The sequence below is a fragment of the Ranitomeya imitator genome, chromosome 6, assembly GCF_032444005.1.
Source record: "Ranitomeya imitator isolate aRanImi1 chromosome 6, aRanImi1.pri, whole genome shotgun sequence".
In the NCBI taxonomy this organism is placed as follows: domain Eukaryota; kingdom Metazoa; phylum Chordata; class Amphibia; order Anura; family Dendrobatidae; genus Ranitomeya; species Ranitomeya imitator.
Window position 1 is genome coordinate 572590895 of NC_091287.1, and position 16815 is coordinate 572607709.

At 48.9% G+C, this 16815-nt stretch overlaps 1 protein-coding gene across 1 annotated transcript in view; it reads left to right on the forward strand.

Annotated features, from left to right (window-relative positions):
- Window positions 1-16397, forward strand: part of LOC138643248 (cytochrome P450 11B, mitochondrial-like) — a 61057-nt gene extending 44660 nt beyond the window's left edge. Inside the window, exons 4-9 of the mRNA XM_069732130.1 lie at window positions 6907-7110; window positions 9175-9329; window positions 13773-13939; window positions 14234-14312; window positions 14758-14949; window positions 16185-16397. Of these exons, the coding sequence (XP_069588231.1) occupies window positions 6907-7110; window positions 9175-9329; window positions 13773-13939; window positions 14234-14312; window positions 14758-14949; window positions 16185-16295 (908 nt within the window). The 3' untranslated portion in view covers window positions 16296-16397. The remainder of the gene's footprint in view (window positions 1-6906; window positions 7111-9174; window positions 9330-13772; window positions 13940-14233; window positions 14313-14757; window positions 14950-16184) is intronic.
- Window positions 16398-16815: the final 418 nt, after the last annotated feature.

Genomic DNA, 16815 nt, shown 5'->3' on the forward strand with positions numbered 1-16815 from the left:
AGCTGGAGTGCCTTATAACCCAAACGGCATCCTTGTGTATTGGAATCATCTATCTGGCGTTGAACAGGCAGTCTTCTCCTTGGCATCTTGGGACATAGGGATTTGCCAATACCCTTTTGTGAGGTCAAGGTTAGTAATGTACAGAGCCAGCCCTAGCCTCTCAATCAGTTCATCGACCCGGGGCATTGGGTAAGCATCGCACTTAGAGACTTTGTTCAGCTTCATATAGTCGTTGTTAAACCGCCATTCTCCATCTGGCTTTGGCACTAAGACTATTGGACTGGATCAGCCACTTTTGGACTCTTCGATGACTTCCAGGATCAGCATCCGCTTTACCGCCTTCAAGATTACCTCTCTAAGAGCTTCAGCAATCCAATATGGTTTCATGTTGACCTGGACATGAGGCTCTGTCAGAACCTCATGCTCTATAATCTTCGTACACCCCAGGAGTTCTGAGAACAGGTCTCTGTTCCGCTGCAGTACCTCCCAGCACTGCTGCCTCTGCGAGCGGGATAAGGCATCTGCCACCTTAACATCCTCCACCCTGACCTTGGACTAGACCAGCAGACAAGGGTTTTCTTCAGGTTCTCTGCCCTGCCATGGCTTGATTAGGTTCACATGGTAAGGCTTCCACTTCCCCGGTTGGTGGATTTTGTAGTTGACCTCCCCAACTTTCTGCACTACCTCATAGGGACCCTGCCACAAGACCAGGAATTTGGTCTCCACCGTGGGCACCAGTACTCGATCGCCAGTGTTGAATTGTCTCACCCTTGCCGAACTATTGTATATCCTCGACCGTGCCTCTTGTGTTATGAGGTGTTTTTTCACAAAGGGCATCACCTTAGCAATCCTCTGTTGCATCTGGGCCACATACTAAATCACACTCCGGTAGGGTGTAGACTCCGCCTCCCACGTCTGTTTGGCTACATCGAGGAGTCCACAAGCGTGTCGGCCATACAACAGTTCAAACGGGGAGGACCCCGTAGAGGCACATGGGACTTCTCTGATGGAGAATAGAAGGTACGGTAGTAGACAGTCCCAGTTCTGGTCGTCTTTCTCCATGACCTCCTTTAACATGGCTTTCAAGGTTTTGTTGAATCTTTCTACCGAGCCATCCGTCTGTGGATGATAGACTGAGGTCCGGAGTTGTGTGATTTGCAGGGTTTTGCACAACTCCTTCATCACATTTGACATAAATATGGTTTCTTGGTCCATCAGGATCTCTTATGGCAACCCCGTCCTAGAGAAGACCTGAACCAACTCTCGGATGATATCCTTGGCGGAGGAGTTACGTAGTGGAATGGCCTCCGGGTATCACGTTGCATCGTCCAGTGTCATCAGGATATACTGATGCACTCTGGCAAACTTGACCAGGGGTCCCACTAGATCCATGGTTATGCAATCAAACGGAACCTCAATAATGGGGAAAGGCACCAAAGGGCTATAAAAGTGGGCTGCTGGGGAGGTTAGCTGGCAGGTGGGACAGGACCTACAGAAGTTCACAATATCACGGTGACAACCTGGCCAGTAGAACCTCTGGAGGATCTGTTCCTGGGTTTTATCTATGCCCAGATGACCACCTAACACATGGGTATGGGCCATGTCTAACACTTTGCGTATGTATGGCCCTGGCACCAGCAACTGCTCAATTACCTCCCTTCTCAGCTTGGTAATGCAATATACAGTATCACCTCCCCATTCAGGGCAAAATGTGGGTATCGGGTTTCAGCCCCCGGCTCTTGGGCTACCCCATTCAGTACCGTTATATTGCTAAATGCCCCTTTTAGAGTTAAATCTTGATTTTGGCGGTTACAACATTTTTCTTGGGCCTCATACTCATCGCCAACAAGCACACAAATGGGAAACCTGTTATTCACAGCCTGCTACAAGGTTTTTCCGGGAGCAACCTGGCTGACGTCTGGGCAACCAGCCGTCCTTCCTTTTCCCCACAAGTCCCAGTCCTGGTCGTCTTTCTCCATGACCTCCTTTAAAATGGCTTTCAAGGTTTTGTTGAATCTTTCTACCGAGCCATCCATCTGTGGATGATAGACTGAGGTCCGGAGTTGTGTGATTTGCAGGGTTTTGCACAACTCCTTCATCACATTTGACATAAATATGGTTTCTTGGTCCATCAGGATCTCTTTTGGCAACCCCGTCCTAGAGAAGACCTGAACCAACTCTTGGACGATATCCTTGGCGGAGGAGTTGCGTAGTGGAATGGCCTCCGGGTATCACGTAGCATCGTCCAGTATCATCACGATATACTGATGCACTCTGGCAAACTTGACCAGGGGTCCCACTAGATCCATGGCTATGCAATCAAACGGAACCTCAATAATGGGCAAAGGCACCAAAGGACTATGAAAGTGGGCCGCTGGGGAGGTTAGCTGGCAGGTGGGACAGGACCTACAGAAGTTCACAATATCACGGTGACAACCACGCCAGTAGAACCTCTGGAGGATCTTTTCCTGGGTTTTATCTATGCCCAGATGACCACCTAACACATGGGTATGGGCCATGCCTAACACTTTGCGTCTGTATGGCCCTGGCACCAGTAACTGCTCAATTGCCTCCCTTCTCAGCTTGGTAATGCAATATACAGTATCACCTCCCCATTCAGGTCAAAATGTGGGTATCGAGTGTCAGCCCCCGGCTCTTGGGCTACCCCATTCAGTACCGTTATATTGTTAAATGCCCCTTTTAGAGTTAAATCCTTGATTTTGGCAGTTACAACGTTTTTCTTGGGCCTCATACTCATCGATAACAAGCACACAAATGGGAAACCTGTTATTCACAGCCTGCTACAAGGTTTTTCCCGGAGCAACCTGGCTGACGTCTGGGCAACCAGCCGTCCTTCTTTTTCCCCACAAGTCCCAAAATAACATAAAGTCCCACCCTATTATAATAGGGTGCAATAGGTCCATGATCATGCCGACCTCATGGGACTCGGTGCCACAGTTTGTTTGTTTATGACCACCTGGGCCACAAGGTAGTCCTTCATGTCACTATGGATACAGCGGACGCCTACCCTCTGTCCAGGAATCAGCCCATGAGGAATTGTGGCCCTCACTAGGGTTACCAAACTCCGTGAGTCCAGCAGACCAGTCCTTGCACCCTGCTTACTATCATGGGGCATGCCTGCAGTCCCTCTCCCGTTTGGGGAGCAACATTAGAGGCCGGATATGCAAAATATGAGCAGCGCCATCCTGTGCTGCAGTCCAGTAGCTTGGTGGTTATGGGACAACGGGCGGCTATGTGGCCAGGGGTATGACACTTCCAACAAATACACTATGGGAAGGGATCTTGGCCACTAACTCTGGTGCTCTTGGCCACCCCCAGGTGTGGCTCTAGCTCCCCTCTTTTGGGCGTCAGCCCCGCTTTGGGAACCCCAGTATGGGGATGCTACAACCTCTTGCTTCCTCAAGGACCTCTCGATGGCCTGATACCTCTCCACCTGGCTCACTAGGTCATCGGCATTACGGAGATCTCCCTGGGCAACCCAGGATTGCACCGGCCTTGGTAGGGAGTGTATTAACCTGTCCATGACAAACTTCTCCACCATCTGTGCTGGGGAGGAGGATTCAGGTTGCAACCATTTTTGGACCAGATGTAGGAGATCGAACATTTGGGACCAGGGAGGTTTGTCACTGTGATATGCCCCCTCGTGCACCCATTGTGCCCTGACAATTAGAGTCACTCCTAAACATGCCAGGATCTCAGCCTTTAACTTGCCGTAATCTTTTGCGTCCTGCAACGCCAAGTCATAGTAAGCTTTCTGTGGTTGCCTCATTAGATATGGTGCCAGAACCTCCGCCTCCTGCTCCAGAAGCAATTTCTACTGTTGCGCCACCCTTTCAAACACCGCTAGGAATGCCTCAACGTCATCAAAGGGGTCATCATTTTTAATGCTCTTCTTACTTTCTTCTTCACATGAGAGTCATCACCTCGATTTGGGTTTGGGACGGTCTCTCTGCTATGGATGTTTCCCGCCAGTAGTTCTATTTGCTGCCGGTGATGCTGTTGAATTTGTTGCATCAGGAGTTTATTTGTCTCCTGCTGTATCTGCTGCTGTTCTCTATGCTGCTCGTGTTGTTGCTGCCATATCTGTTGTTGGTGGAGATTAACCTGCATGAGTTGCCTTATCAATTCCTCCATGTTGTCAGATTTTTCTCCTGCAGCTGCTTTCACCCAGGACATGCAATATCTGTGCGGCAGTCACACTGCCCCTGGGGATTCGTGCCCGTGCTTCTAGCACCAATTGTAGGGAGCTCACTGAGCTGCTCGAGGTTGGCACAGGAGACAGTTTTCATGCAAAAGACCAGGCAAATTTATTTCACTACATAAACGGCTCCGGGTGGCAAAATAAAACAGAGCATCGTCAGGCACAAAGTGAAAAACAAACTGAAAACAAATAGTCCATATGGTATTGCGGGTCCACCCGCTCAGGTCGGTGTCTTTAACAACACACACTGGAGGTCTCCTCACCTCCAGCCACAGACACTGAATGCAAGACCTAGCCTCTATTTTGTCTGCCAAACCACGTCCCTGGGGTGGGATATGTGAGTGGTCATTCCCACCCATATCTTATAACCGCACGTAAAACCGTCAGTCAGGGAACTGCACCGAGCTCAAATAGACGCCAGAGAGGCTTACCTTATAGATACGAGTTATTGAGGAGTCCCCAGTGAGGGGGATATATATCACCAGTCCAGGCTGGGGATATATATGTAAACCTCCTGGCCGTCACTGTCAGAGTTCCTCACTAACACAGGACGGTATGCTGCCACCTGTTGCTAGTTAGATACAAGCCCCGTGAAACAACAGGCTTATATCGAGTCAGAAACCAACACCTGGGTAGCATATAATAATCAACTGAGCATGCAGACATGGGGATTCGAGATAAAAGAGCAGCCCAAGATTAATTTTATATTTAATCGCGGAAAGGCGCACTAGAAAGATACAGATATATATACAAGAACAATATACAAGTATACAGTCAGGAGTGTAGTACAGGAGTAGGGTGCAGATAGATTACAATAGCCGTGTTATGTAGCATGTGACCATAGGGAGGCGTTGATGAATTACAGGTCCAAATCTTTGTTACATAATTTTCTGGCCGCGTCCGCTAATGGGTCTCCTGCCAGTAGAAATAATCTACAGTCCAAAATGAGGAGCTGCCTATTATCCCCTAGGTTGCCCCCTCCCACACGCTGTGCCAACCCCTGGGCTGTGCAGCCTCTCTCCTCCCACATCTGAGAGCATGGTTTCTGGCCAGAACCATGGATGCCCATAACTTTCCTCCCGATGCTCTAAATGAGACAGACTGGGTTCTGCTGGATTGTATCTGTGCAGGGAGACCAAATACGGCTACCATATTTAATTTCTGGTAGCTATGCTTTAGGACTCAATAATGCAGAATTCTAGAGGTGGCTACACGGTATGGGCTTGTGGGGAAAGGAATACAGATTCTGATTATGTGCTCGGCTAGGTTCAGAGATATTGCATTCTTTTATTATAAGTCATTTTCTAGATTCAACATCTCAGAGCCTTGTGCTGGGATCTGCAGTGCCAATATATATCTGCGTTGTCAGCCTCAGTCCAACAAAGGAAGCCAGTTGGCTGATAACTGCACAAGAGTTCACACCCCTGTGATACTTGCTGGAATTGGTGCTGGGGGGCACAGGGTCTATGCATTTTGCCCCCCCCCCTCCCGAGAGAGTTTCAAAGGCCTATTTGCTTGAGCTAATTAAAAAAAGCCATTGGTTTGCCCTGTCCAAGGAAGTGCCCTCCCTGGATGATGAGGTCCCAATGTTTGGTGTGTAATTGACTTCCCTTTTGGCCAGAGGGAAATGCTAAAGGTGGGGGCTGAGTTTGGAGCATGTATATTGGGCCAAACTGTATTTGATAGGAATTCCATTAAATTTCAAAATGATATCAATTATATATCATTTTCCCATATCTCACAGCTGGTATAACTTGGGCATCACATGGTGTATACATATAGATACAGCTGGTATATCCTGGGCATCACATGGTGTATAAATATAGATACATCTGGTATAACCAGGACATCACATGGTGTATGAAATATAGGTACAGCTGGTATAACCTGGGCATCACATGGTGTATAAATATAGATACATCTGGTATAACCAGGACATCACATGGTGTATAAATATAGATACAGCTGGTATAACCTTGGCATCACTTGGTGTATTAAATACAGGTACAGCTGGTATAACCTGGGCATCACATGGTGTATACATATAGATACAGCTTGTATATCCTGGGCATCACATGGTGATAAATATAGATACATCTGGTATAACCTGGACATCACATGGTGTATGAAATATAGATACAGTTGGTATAACCTTGGCATCACTTGGTGTATTAAATATAGATACAGCTGGTATAACCTGGGCATCACAAGGTGTATGAAATATAGATACATCTGGTATAACCTTGGCATCACCTGGTGTATAAAATATAGATACAGCTTGTATAACCTGGGCATCACATTGTGTATATAGACACAACTGGTATACCCTGGGCATCACATGGTGTATAAAATGTAGATTCAGCTGGTATAACCTAGGTATCAACTGGTGGATAAAATATAGATACAGCTGGTATAACCTGCGCATCACATGGTGTATAAATATACGTATTGCTGATATATCCTGGGTATCACGTGCTGTATAAAATGTAGGTATAACTGGTATAACCTTACCTGGGCATCACATGGTGTATGAAATATAGATACAGGTGGTATAACCTGGGCATTACATAGTATATAAATATGGGTATAGCTGGTATAGTCTGGGCATCACATGATGTATAAATATAGATACAGCTGGTATAACCTGTGAATGTATGGCTCTCACCATGTATTGGATTTTGCAGCCAGCAGTTACGTCTTGTATGGGCAACGTCTTGGACTTCTGGAGGAACATCCAAACCAGGAGTCCCTGCGGTTTATTAGCGCGGTGGAGATGATGATAAAGACCACGCTCCCACTGATCTACTTCCCCTACCAGCTGATGAGACTGTCAGACAGCCGCATATGGAGGGAACATATGAAGTCTTGGGACATTATATTCGAGCAGGGTGAGTCCTCCTAGGTCCTGGAGATCATCCTCTGTCTACTCCTGGAGATCATCCCCTGCCTGGTTCTGGAGAGCATCCCCTGCCTGGTCCTGGAGATCATCCCCTGCCTGGTCCTGGAGATCATCCCCTGCCTGCTCCTGGAGATCATCCCCTGCCTGCTCCTGGAGATCATCCCCTGCCTGGTCCTGGACATCGTCCTCTACCTGGTTCTGGAGATCGTCCCCTGCCTGGTCCTGGAGATGGTCCCCTGCCTGGTCCTGGAGATCATCCCCTGCCTGGTGCTGGATATCATCCCCTGCCTGGTCCTGGAGATCGTCCCCTGCCTGGTTCTGGACATCGTCCTCTGCCTGGTTCTGGAGATCGTCCCCTGCCTGGTCCTGGAGATGGTCCCCTGCCTGGTCCTGGAGATCATCCCCTTCCTGGTCCTGGAGATCATCCCCTGCCTGGTCCTGGAGATCATCCCCTGCCTGGTCCTGGAGATCGTCCCCTGCCTGGTCCTGGAGATCGTCCCCTGCCTGGTTCTGGAGATCATCCCCTGCCTGGTCCTGGACATCATCCTCTGCCTGGTTCTGGAGATCATCCCCTGCCTGGTCCTGGAGATCATCCCCTGCCTGGTCCTGGACATCATCCTCTGCCTGGTTCTGGAGATCATCCCCTGCCTGGTCCTGGAGATCATCCCCTGCCTGGTCCTGGAGATCGTCCCCTGCCTGGTCCTGGAGATCGTCCCCTGCCGGGTGCTGGAGATCATCCTCTGCCGGGTTCTGGAGAGCATCCCCTGCCGGGTTCTGGAGAGCATCCCCTGCCTGGTCCTGGAGATCATCCCCTGCCTGGTCCTGGAGATCATCCGCTGCCTGGTTCTGGAGATCATCCCCTGCCTGTTCCCGGACATCCTCCTCTGCCTGGTTCTGGAGATCATCCCCTGCCTGGTCCTGGAGATCATCCCCTGCCTGGTCCTGGAGATCATCCCCTGCCTGGTTCTGGAGATCATCCCCTGCCTGGTCCTGGACCCCATCCTCTGCCTGGTTCTGGAGATCATCCCCTGCCTGGTCCTGGAGATCATCCTTTAACTGGTCCTGGAGATCATCCCCTGCCTGGTCCTGGAAATCGTCCCCTGCCTGGTCCTGGAGATCATCCCCTGCCTGGTCCTGGAGATCCTCTGCCTGGTTCTGGAGATCATCCCCTGCCTGGTCCTGGAGATCATCCCCTGCCTGGTCCTGGAGATCATCCCCTGCCTGGTTCTGGAGATCATCCCCTGCCTGGTCCTGGACATCATCCCCTGCCTGGTCCTAGAGATCATCCCTTGCCTGGTCCTAGAAATCGTCCCCTGCCTGGTCCTGGAGATCAATCCCTGCCTGGTCCTAGAAATCGTCCCCTGTCTGGTCCTGGAGATCATCCCCTGCCTGGTACTGGAGATCATCCGCTGCCTGGTCCTGGAGATCATCCTCTGCCTGGTCCTGGAGATCATCCCCTGCCTGGTCCTGGAGATCATCCCCTGCCTGGTCCTGGAGATCATCCCCTGCCTGGTCCTGGAGATCATCCCCTGCCTGGTCCTGGAGATCATCCCCTGCCTGGTCCTGGAGATCATCCCCTGCCTGGTCCTGGAGATCATCCTCTGCCTGGTTCTGGAGATTATCCCCTGCCTGGTCCTGGAGATCATCCCCTGCCTGGTCCTGGAGATCATCCCCTGCCTGGTCCTGGAGATCATCCCCTGCCTGGTCCTGGAGATCATCCTCTGCCTGGTTCTGGAGATTATCCCCTGCCTGGTCCTGGAGATCATCCTTTAACTGGTTCTGGAGATCATCCCCTGCCTGGTCCTGGAGATCATCCCCTGCCTGGTCCTGGAGATCATCCCCTGCCTGGTCCTGGAGATCATCCCCTGCCTGGTCCTAGAGATCATCCCCTGCCTGGTCCTGAAGATCATCCCCTGCCTGGTTCTGGAGATTATCCCCTGCCTGGTCCTGGAGATCATCCTCTGCCTGGTCCTGGAGATCATCCTCTGCCTGGAATGCACCATCTCACCTTTCCTCACCTCATCTCACTCTCCTCTTCCTGATGTCGCTGCAGCGGATCGGTGCATCCAGAACATTTACCAGGAGTTCTGTCTGGGTCAGGAGCGTGGATACTCCGGGATAATGGCAGAGCTGCTGCTACAAGGAGAACTTCCACTGGACTCTATAAAAGCCAATATCACCGAGCTGATGGCTGGAGGAGTGGACACGGTGAGAGGGGTTCATGGTCTAGTGGTCTGCAACTGGTTATGTGGTGGTTGAACATGATGGTGGATCACCAGCTAACATCTTACAATGCTGGTGCTATGCAGCTCTTCATGGGGGCGAGGATGAATTGTACATTCTGCAGACTAATGCGTACGGTAATGTTTCAATTCTCCCCGATGGCAAATATGGGGGTAGGCATGTTGATTTTAAACATGCCTAATACTCTGTTTCCATGGAGAGAAGCTGCTGATGGGACTTTCCCCTCCCAAAATGTGCACTGGGTGGTTTGGGGGGAGATATTCTGTCATCTGCAGTATGTGGCCACCTCAAGGTACAATTGTGAACACGTTAACAGTAACCTGTCTCAAACATAATATATTATGGTCTCCATGTTCTTCCTCTTCATCCCCTTCTTGGGGTCGTGTTTGACTCTAGTCTACTTGCCTCCACAGAGGATCATGTCCTTACTTGGAATCACTTTCCTGAATTCTCTTTGTATCTGCTTGTCCCCACAGATAGCCAAGCCCTTACTCTTCATCTCCTTCTTGGAGTCTTGTTGTATCTAGTAAAAAAGGGGGAATGAAGGGGGTGAAGGACCTTGATCACACCAGTTCAAATGTAGACAAGAGGATCGGACCAAAGCGTGCCATGTCTGAGGCTTGTGTAGCGCAGCAATGTCGAACCAGGCAGAAAACGGAAGAGATGGCACATCCAAGGTAAATAAAAGTCAACAGTTCTATTATCTGTATTCATTATAATGACAAACAAGGGATTTAAAACCGACGCATTTCTGACGTTTTTCCCTGTAAATAGCACTTACATCATGTGCTTGTCCACCATATGATTTTTTTGTGCTTTAACCCCTTCCCGACCTGTGACACAGCGTATGCGTCATGAAAGTCGGTGCCAATCCGACCTGTGACGCATATGCTGTGTCACAGAAAGATCGCGTCCCTGCAGATCCGGTGAAAGGGTTAACTCCCATTTCACCCGATCTGCAGGGACAGGGGGAGTGGTAGTTTAGCCCAGGGGGGGTGGCTTCACCCCCCCCGTGGCTACGATCGCTCTGATTGGCTGTTGAAAGTGAAACTGCCAATCAGAGCGATTTGTAATATTTCACCTATTATAACGGGTGAAATATTACAATCCAGCCATGGCCGATGCTGCAATATCATCGGCCATGGCTGGAAATACTAATGTGCACCCACCCCACCCCACCGATCGCCCCCACAGCCCTCCGATCTGTCCGGTACACTGCCCCGCTCCCCTCCGTCCTGTGCTCCGCTCCCCCCCGTGCTCTTGTCCGCTCACCCCCGTGCTCCAATCACCCTCCCCGTGCTCCAATCACCCCCCCTGCACTCCGATCCACCCCCCCCCGGTGCTCCGTTCCACCCCCCCGTGCTCCGTTCCACCCCCCCCCCCCGTGTTCCGTTCCACCCTCCCCGTGCTCCGTTCCACCCCTCCCGCGCTCCGATTCACCCCCCCGTGCTCCCCCCAACCCCATCATACTTACCGATCCTGCCGGGGTCCGTCCGTCTTCTCCCCAGGCGCCGCCATCTTCCAAAATGGTGTCCGCTAACAATTGGAGCTAATTTTCCATTCAAAAAGTCAAATGGCACGCCTTCCCTTCCGAGCCCTGCCGTGTGCCCAAACAGTGGTTTACCCCCACATATGAGGTATCGGCGTACTCGGGAGAAATTGCCCAACAAATTTTATGATCCATTTTATCCTACTGCCCATGTGAAAATGAAAAAATTGAGGCGAAAAGAATTTTTTGTGTGAAAAAAAAGTACTATTTCATTTTTACAGATCAATTTGTGAAGCACCTGAGGGTTTAAAGTGCTCACTAGGCATCTAAATAAGTTCCTTGGGGGGTCTAGTTTCCAAAATGGGGTCACTTGTGGGGGAGCTCCAATGTTTAGGCACACAGGAGCTCTCCAAACGCGACATGGTGTCCGCTAATGATGGAGATAATTTTTCATTCAAAAAGTCAAATGGCGCTCCTTCCCTTCCGAGCCTTACCATGTGCCCAAACAGTGGTTTACCCCCACATGTGAGGTATTGGTGTACTCAGGAGAAATTGCCCAACAAATTTTAGGATCCATTGTATCCTGTTGCCCATGTGAAAATGAAAAAATTGAGGCTAAAAGAATTTTTTTGTGAAACAAAAAAGTACTTTTTCATTTTTACGGATCAATTTGTGAAGCACCTGGGGGTTCAAAGTGCTCACTATGCATCTCGATAAGTTCCTTGGGGCGTCTAGTTTCCAAAATGGGGTCACTTGTGGGGGAGCTCCAATTTTAAGGCACACAGGGGCTCTCCAAACGTGACATGGTGTCCGCTAAAGAGTGGAGCCAATTTTTTATTCAAAAAGTCAAATGACGCTCCTTCCCTTCCAAGCCCTGCCGTGCGCCCAAACAGTGGTTTACCCCCACATATGAGGTATCAGCGTACTCAGGACAAATTGGACAACAACTTTCGTGGTTCAGTTTCTCTTTTTACCATTGGGAAAATAAAAAAATTGTTGCTAAAAGATAATTTTTGTGACTAAAAAGTTAAACGTTCATTTTTTCCTTCCATGTTGCTTCTGCTGCTGTGAAGCACCTGAAGGGTTAATAAACTTCTTGAATGTGGTTTTGAGTACCTTGAGGGGTGCAGTTTTTAGAATGGTGTCACTTTTGGGTATTTTCAGCCATATAGACCCCTCAAACTGACTTCAAATGTGAGGTGGTCCCTAAAAAAATGGTTTTGTAAATTTCGTTGTAAAAATGAGAAATCGCTGGTCAAATTTTAACCCTTATAACTTCCTAACAAAAAAAAATTTTGTTTCCAAAATTGTGCTGATGTAAAGTAGACACGTGGGAAATGTTATTTATTAACTATTTTGTGTCACATAACTCTCTAGTTTAACAGAATAAAAATTCAAAATGCGAAATTTTCAAAATTTTCGCCAAATTTCCGTTTTTATCACAAATAAACGCAGAATTTATTGACCTAAATTTACCACTAACATGAAGCCCAATATGTCACGAAAAAACAATCTCAGAACCGCTAGGATCCGTTACAGCGTTCCTGAGTTATTACCTCATAAAGGGACACTGGTCAGAATTGCAAAAAACGGCAAGGTCTTTAAGGTCAAAATAGGCTGGGTCATGAAGGGGTTAAATAAAATCATTATGTGTTATACCCTAATTAAGGGCGAGTGACTCTGCAGAAACGTGTCGGTTATAAATCCCTTGTTTGTCATTTTAATGGATACAGATTTACAGATTAAAGAACTATTGACTTGTGTTTACCTTGGATGTGCCTTCTCTTCTATCTTCCCCCGGGTTCATTCTTGTTGTATCTACTTGACCGCCCAGGGGTGGCCAAGCCCTTATACATGATCCTCTTCTTGGGGTCTTGTTGTATCTACTTGTCTCCACAGATAACCAAGCCCTTACACATCATCCTCTTCTTGGGGTCTTGTTGTATCTACTTGTCCCCACAGATGACCAAGTCCTTACACATCATCCACTTCTTGGGGTCTTATTGTAACTACTTGTCCCCACAGATGACCAAGCCCACAGATGACCAAGCCCTTGCACATCATCCTCTTCTTGGGGTCTTGTTGTATCTACTTGTCCCCACAGATGACCAATTCCTTACACATCATCCTCTTCTTGGGGTCTTATTGTATCCACTTGTCCCCACAGATGACCAAGCCCTTACACATCATCCTCTTCTTGGGGTATTATTGTCTCTACTTGTCCCCACAGATGACCAAGCCCACAGATTACCAAGCCCTTACACATCTTCCTCTTCTTGGGGTCTTGTTGTATCTACTTGTCCCCACAGATGACCAAGCCCTTACACATCATCCTCTTCTTGGGGTCTTATTCTATCAACTTGTCCCCACTGATAGCCAAGCGCTTACATGTCATCCTCTTCTTGGAGTTCTGTTGTATCAACGTGTCTTCAGAAATGGCCAAGCTCTTACACATCATCCTTCTCTTGGAGTTTTGTTTTATCTACTTGTCTTCACAGATGTCCATACCCTTACACTTCATTCTCTTTTTGCAGTTTTGTTGTATCTACTTGTCCCCAAAGATGGCGAAGCGCTTACTCTTTATCCCCTTTTTGGGGTCTTGTTGTATGTACTTGCCCTAACGGATGGCCAAGCTCTTAATTTTTATCCTATCCCCTTTCTTAGGGTCTTGTGTTTGACTCTTGTCTACTTATCCTCACAGATGGCTATGCCCTTACTCATCATCTGTTGTGTTTAACTTTAGTCTTCTAGCTCCTGCAGATGCCCTTGCCCTTAACTCTTCACCGTTTCAAGGGCATCTACTGTGTCTGACGTGTGCTTCCTTCTTCTCACAGATGCTGATGCCCTTACTCTTCCCCGTCATCTTATCTCCAATCCTGGGAATATATTGTCTGACTTTTGCCTTCTTGCCCCTGCAGACAGCCATGCCCTTACTCTTCACCCTCTTTGAACTGGCCAGAAATCCATCTGTACAGAGAGAACTCAGGGATGAGGTTCGCAAAGCAGAGGCCCAAAACCCTCAAGACTTGAACCAGCTACTGAACCTCATGCCTCTACTGAAGGGGGCGATCAAGGAGACGCTGCGGTAAGTGCCAGCTCTACCACTCGACAGATGACTCTTGTCTTCCTTCCAAGTATCCTCAACCCTGCAAAACAGTCTTGGAGTTAAGGCCATGTCCTGCAGTGCTCGATGTCCTGTGGCCCGTCCTAAAGGTAATAAAAGCTGGAGAGTCTCATGCCATGATATAAGCAGAAGGCACACGCCATGAGGACTCATCCTCTACCCGAGCATGAGCAGAAGTTTAGTTTCCTGATAATATAACCACTAGATGGCACCTGCTATGGAGATGTTTAATCTATTGCTCTCGGTTGTCTTCAGGTTGTATCCTGTGGGGATCACAGTCCAGAGATATCTGACCAAGGACATCACGCTGCACAACTACCACATTCCCTCTGGGGTGAGACTTTGCCCATTCTCTTATTAGGGATACCCAAAATAATCAGAGCTCTTCTATAAATACTCTACAAATACAGACCAAATCCCACATGGACCTGTCTACACTACAAGATATGATCCTAAAGACACCTCATCCATCTTGGCTTCAGCAACCCCACAACCACCATACAGCACCCCCATATTGTCCCATCTACCTTCCATGTCTCGCTTTGTACCCCAATATTCCATCCCCTCTACCCCCGCGACTTGCGTTTTACTCCATATTCTGTCCCCTATACCACTCCTATCTTGTTCTGTGCCCTATCTTCTTTCCCCCCTAACCCCACGTCTAGCTCTGTACCCCATGTGTCCCACTTACCCGCAAGTGTCTTGCACTGTACCCCGAATTCTGTCCCATCTAGCACCCACTTCTTTCACTGTATGCCATAGTCTGTCCTCTTTTGCAGACTCTGGTGCAGGTAGGTCTGTATCCCATGGGCCGCAGCTCCCACATCTTTCAGGACCCCCAACGTTACGATCCTGGTCGCTGGATGCGTCGAGATGACACAAACTTTAAGGCGCTGGCATTTGGCTTTGGATCGCGACAGTGCATTGGTAGAAGGATTGCGGAGACAGAAATGATGCTTTTCCTGATGCACGTAAGTCCATGCAGCACTCACAGAATACAGTGGATATAAAAAGTCTACACACCTCTAATAAAATACCAGGTTTTTGCCATGTACAATAAATGCCAGAAGAATCTCCAAACTTTTTCCCTTTTAACATCACCCACAATCAGTACAAATTCAGTGAGAAAAGCTAAAATCATTCTGAGGGGAAAACAAAAATAAACCAAAATACTGTGGTTGTAAAAGTGCACACACCCTCTTATCCCCTCATGTTACATAGTAGTCAGTGCTCGGCCACCATCATTTCCAGTGATTTTGATCGGCCCCAGAGAAAGTGTCACTGCTCTCGGTGGATTCTCCTGTAAACAGCTGACAACACAGCAAAGGTTCTCAGTGTGGAAAGTTGTCAGCCAGGAGAAGGGACAAATACAGGGATTAGATCTACCATAGACACTGTGAAGATGTCACAAGAAAGAGCTGAAATCTGGCAACACAGCGACATTACCGAGAACTGGACTTCCCTTAGATATTGGGGAAAAGACAAGAAGGACATTGTCAGTGGATGCCGATGGCAACATTAGAGGAGCTGCAGGGATTTCTGGCCAGTCCTGGTGGTGTCTTACAGATGACCACAATCTCCCGTATTCCTCAAATCTCTGGCCTGTTGGGTTGGGCGGAGAAGTAGCCTTTTCTTACATATAAGTCGGCGATGTTCTGCCAAATACTCCATCACATCGGCCAAAAGTAGGAAACGTGATCTGTCGGACGAGACCGATGGGGAACTCTGTGGCCATAATCCCAGAAGGTGTAAAGCAGACACCGGTCATCACCACCCCTTATCACAGTGAGGCATAGAGTGTGTGCAGACTTTTATGTCCATTGTATATAGTATATGCATACAGTGGCTGCAGCACAGGGGAAGGAAGTTACAGGGCAGCAGGTGATGGGGCAGGTGCGTTGTAGGGGCTAGCAGTACAGCTGAGGACAGGTGTTCGGGGTAAGATCAAGATGGCTTCAGGTGACAGGTGGGTGCCCAGGCGACCAATTTGAGATGAAGAGTCTGGCTTTTGACAGGTGTCGGGCTGAGGTGGAATTGGATCCAGGATGAGGACAAGTGGCAGGTGAGGACAGGTTGGTGATGATTGTCTGGGGCGAGGGTGTCTGGGTGATGGGTATAAGAGTGATGACAGGCAGGTAATGGATGTCTGGGTCATGAGAGGTAGTTTGCGGGTTTGAGGGTAACCTGTTTTTTTCTCACCCTCCAGATGCTGAAGAACTTCCAGATTGACACGGTGTGTAAACATGACCTAAACACAGTTTTCAGATTCATCCTGATGCCAGAAAAACCACCGCTGCTGACCTTCCGCCCAATCTGATCCCACGACCCTCGCTGCACAGCCATGCGATGAAGGTGCATTGTAAGCTCCTACATCCAGTATGTGAAAGTGCGTACTCATAAATAAAGAATAAGACGTGCATCCTGCCTGATTATTCCACCCGGAATGAGGAGCGTGATGAGCCTGAATACTCCTACACCTCACACAGGTGGATATAGCGGAAGGAACCAGGTCAGGCCATAATACCCACAAGTGGACAAGACCCATTCGTAAATGGGGTGGGGTGGCCTAGGCAAGGTGGAATGGCTCCTGAAAGATGCAAGATTGGGATGGCTCCATGCAGGGGTAGAGATGGCCCAGGTGGGGAAGGGGCTCTTAGAGGGGGTGGAGATGGCACAGGCGGAGGTATGGGGGGGACTGCTCCTAGAGCCGTGGAGATGGCTGAGGCAGTGGTGTTGGCGGGATGGCTCCTAGAGTGGGTGGAGAAAGCACAGTTGGGGGTTGAGTGGGGATGGCTCTCAGAAGGGATGGCAATAGCTCTTGGCGAAGGTCTGGAGGG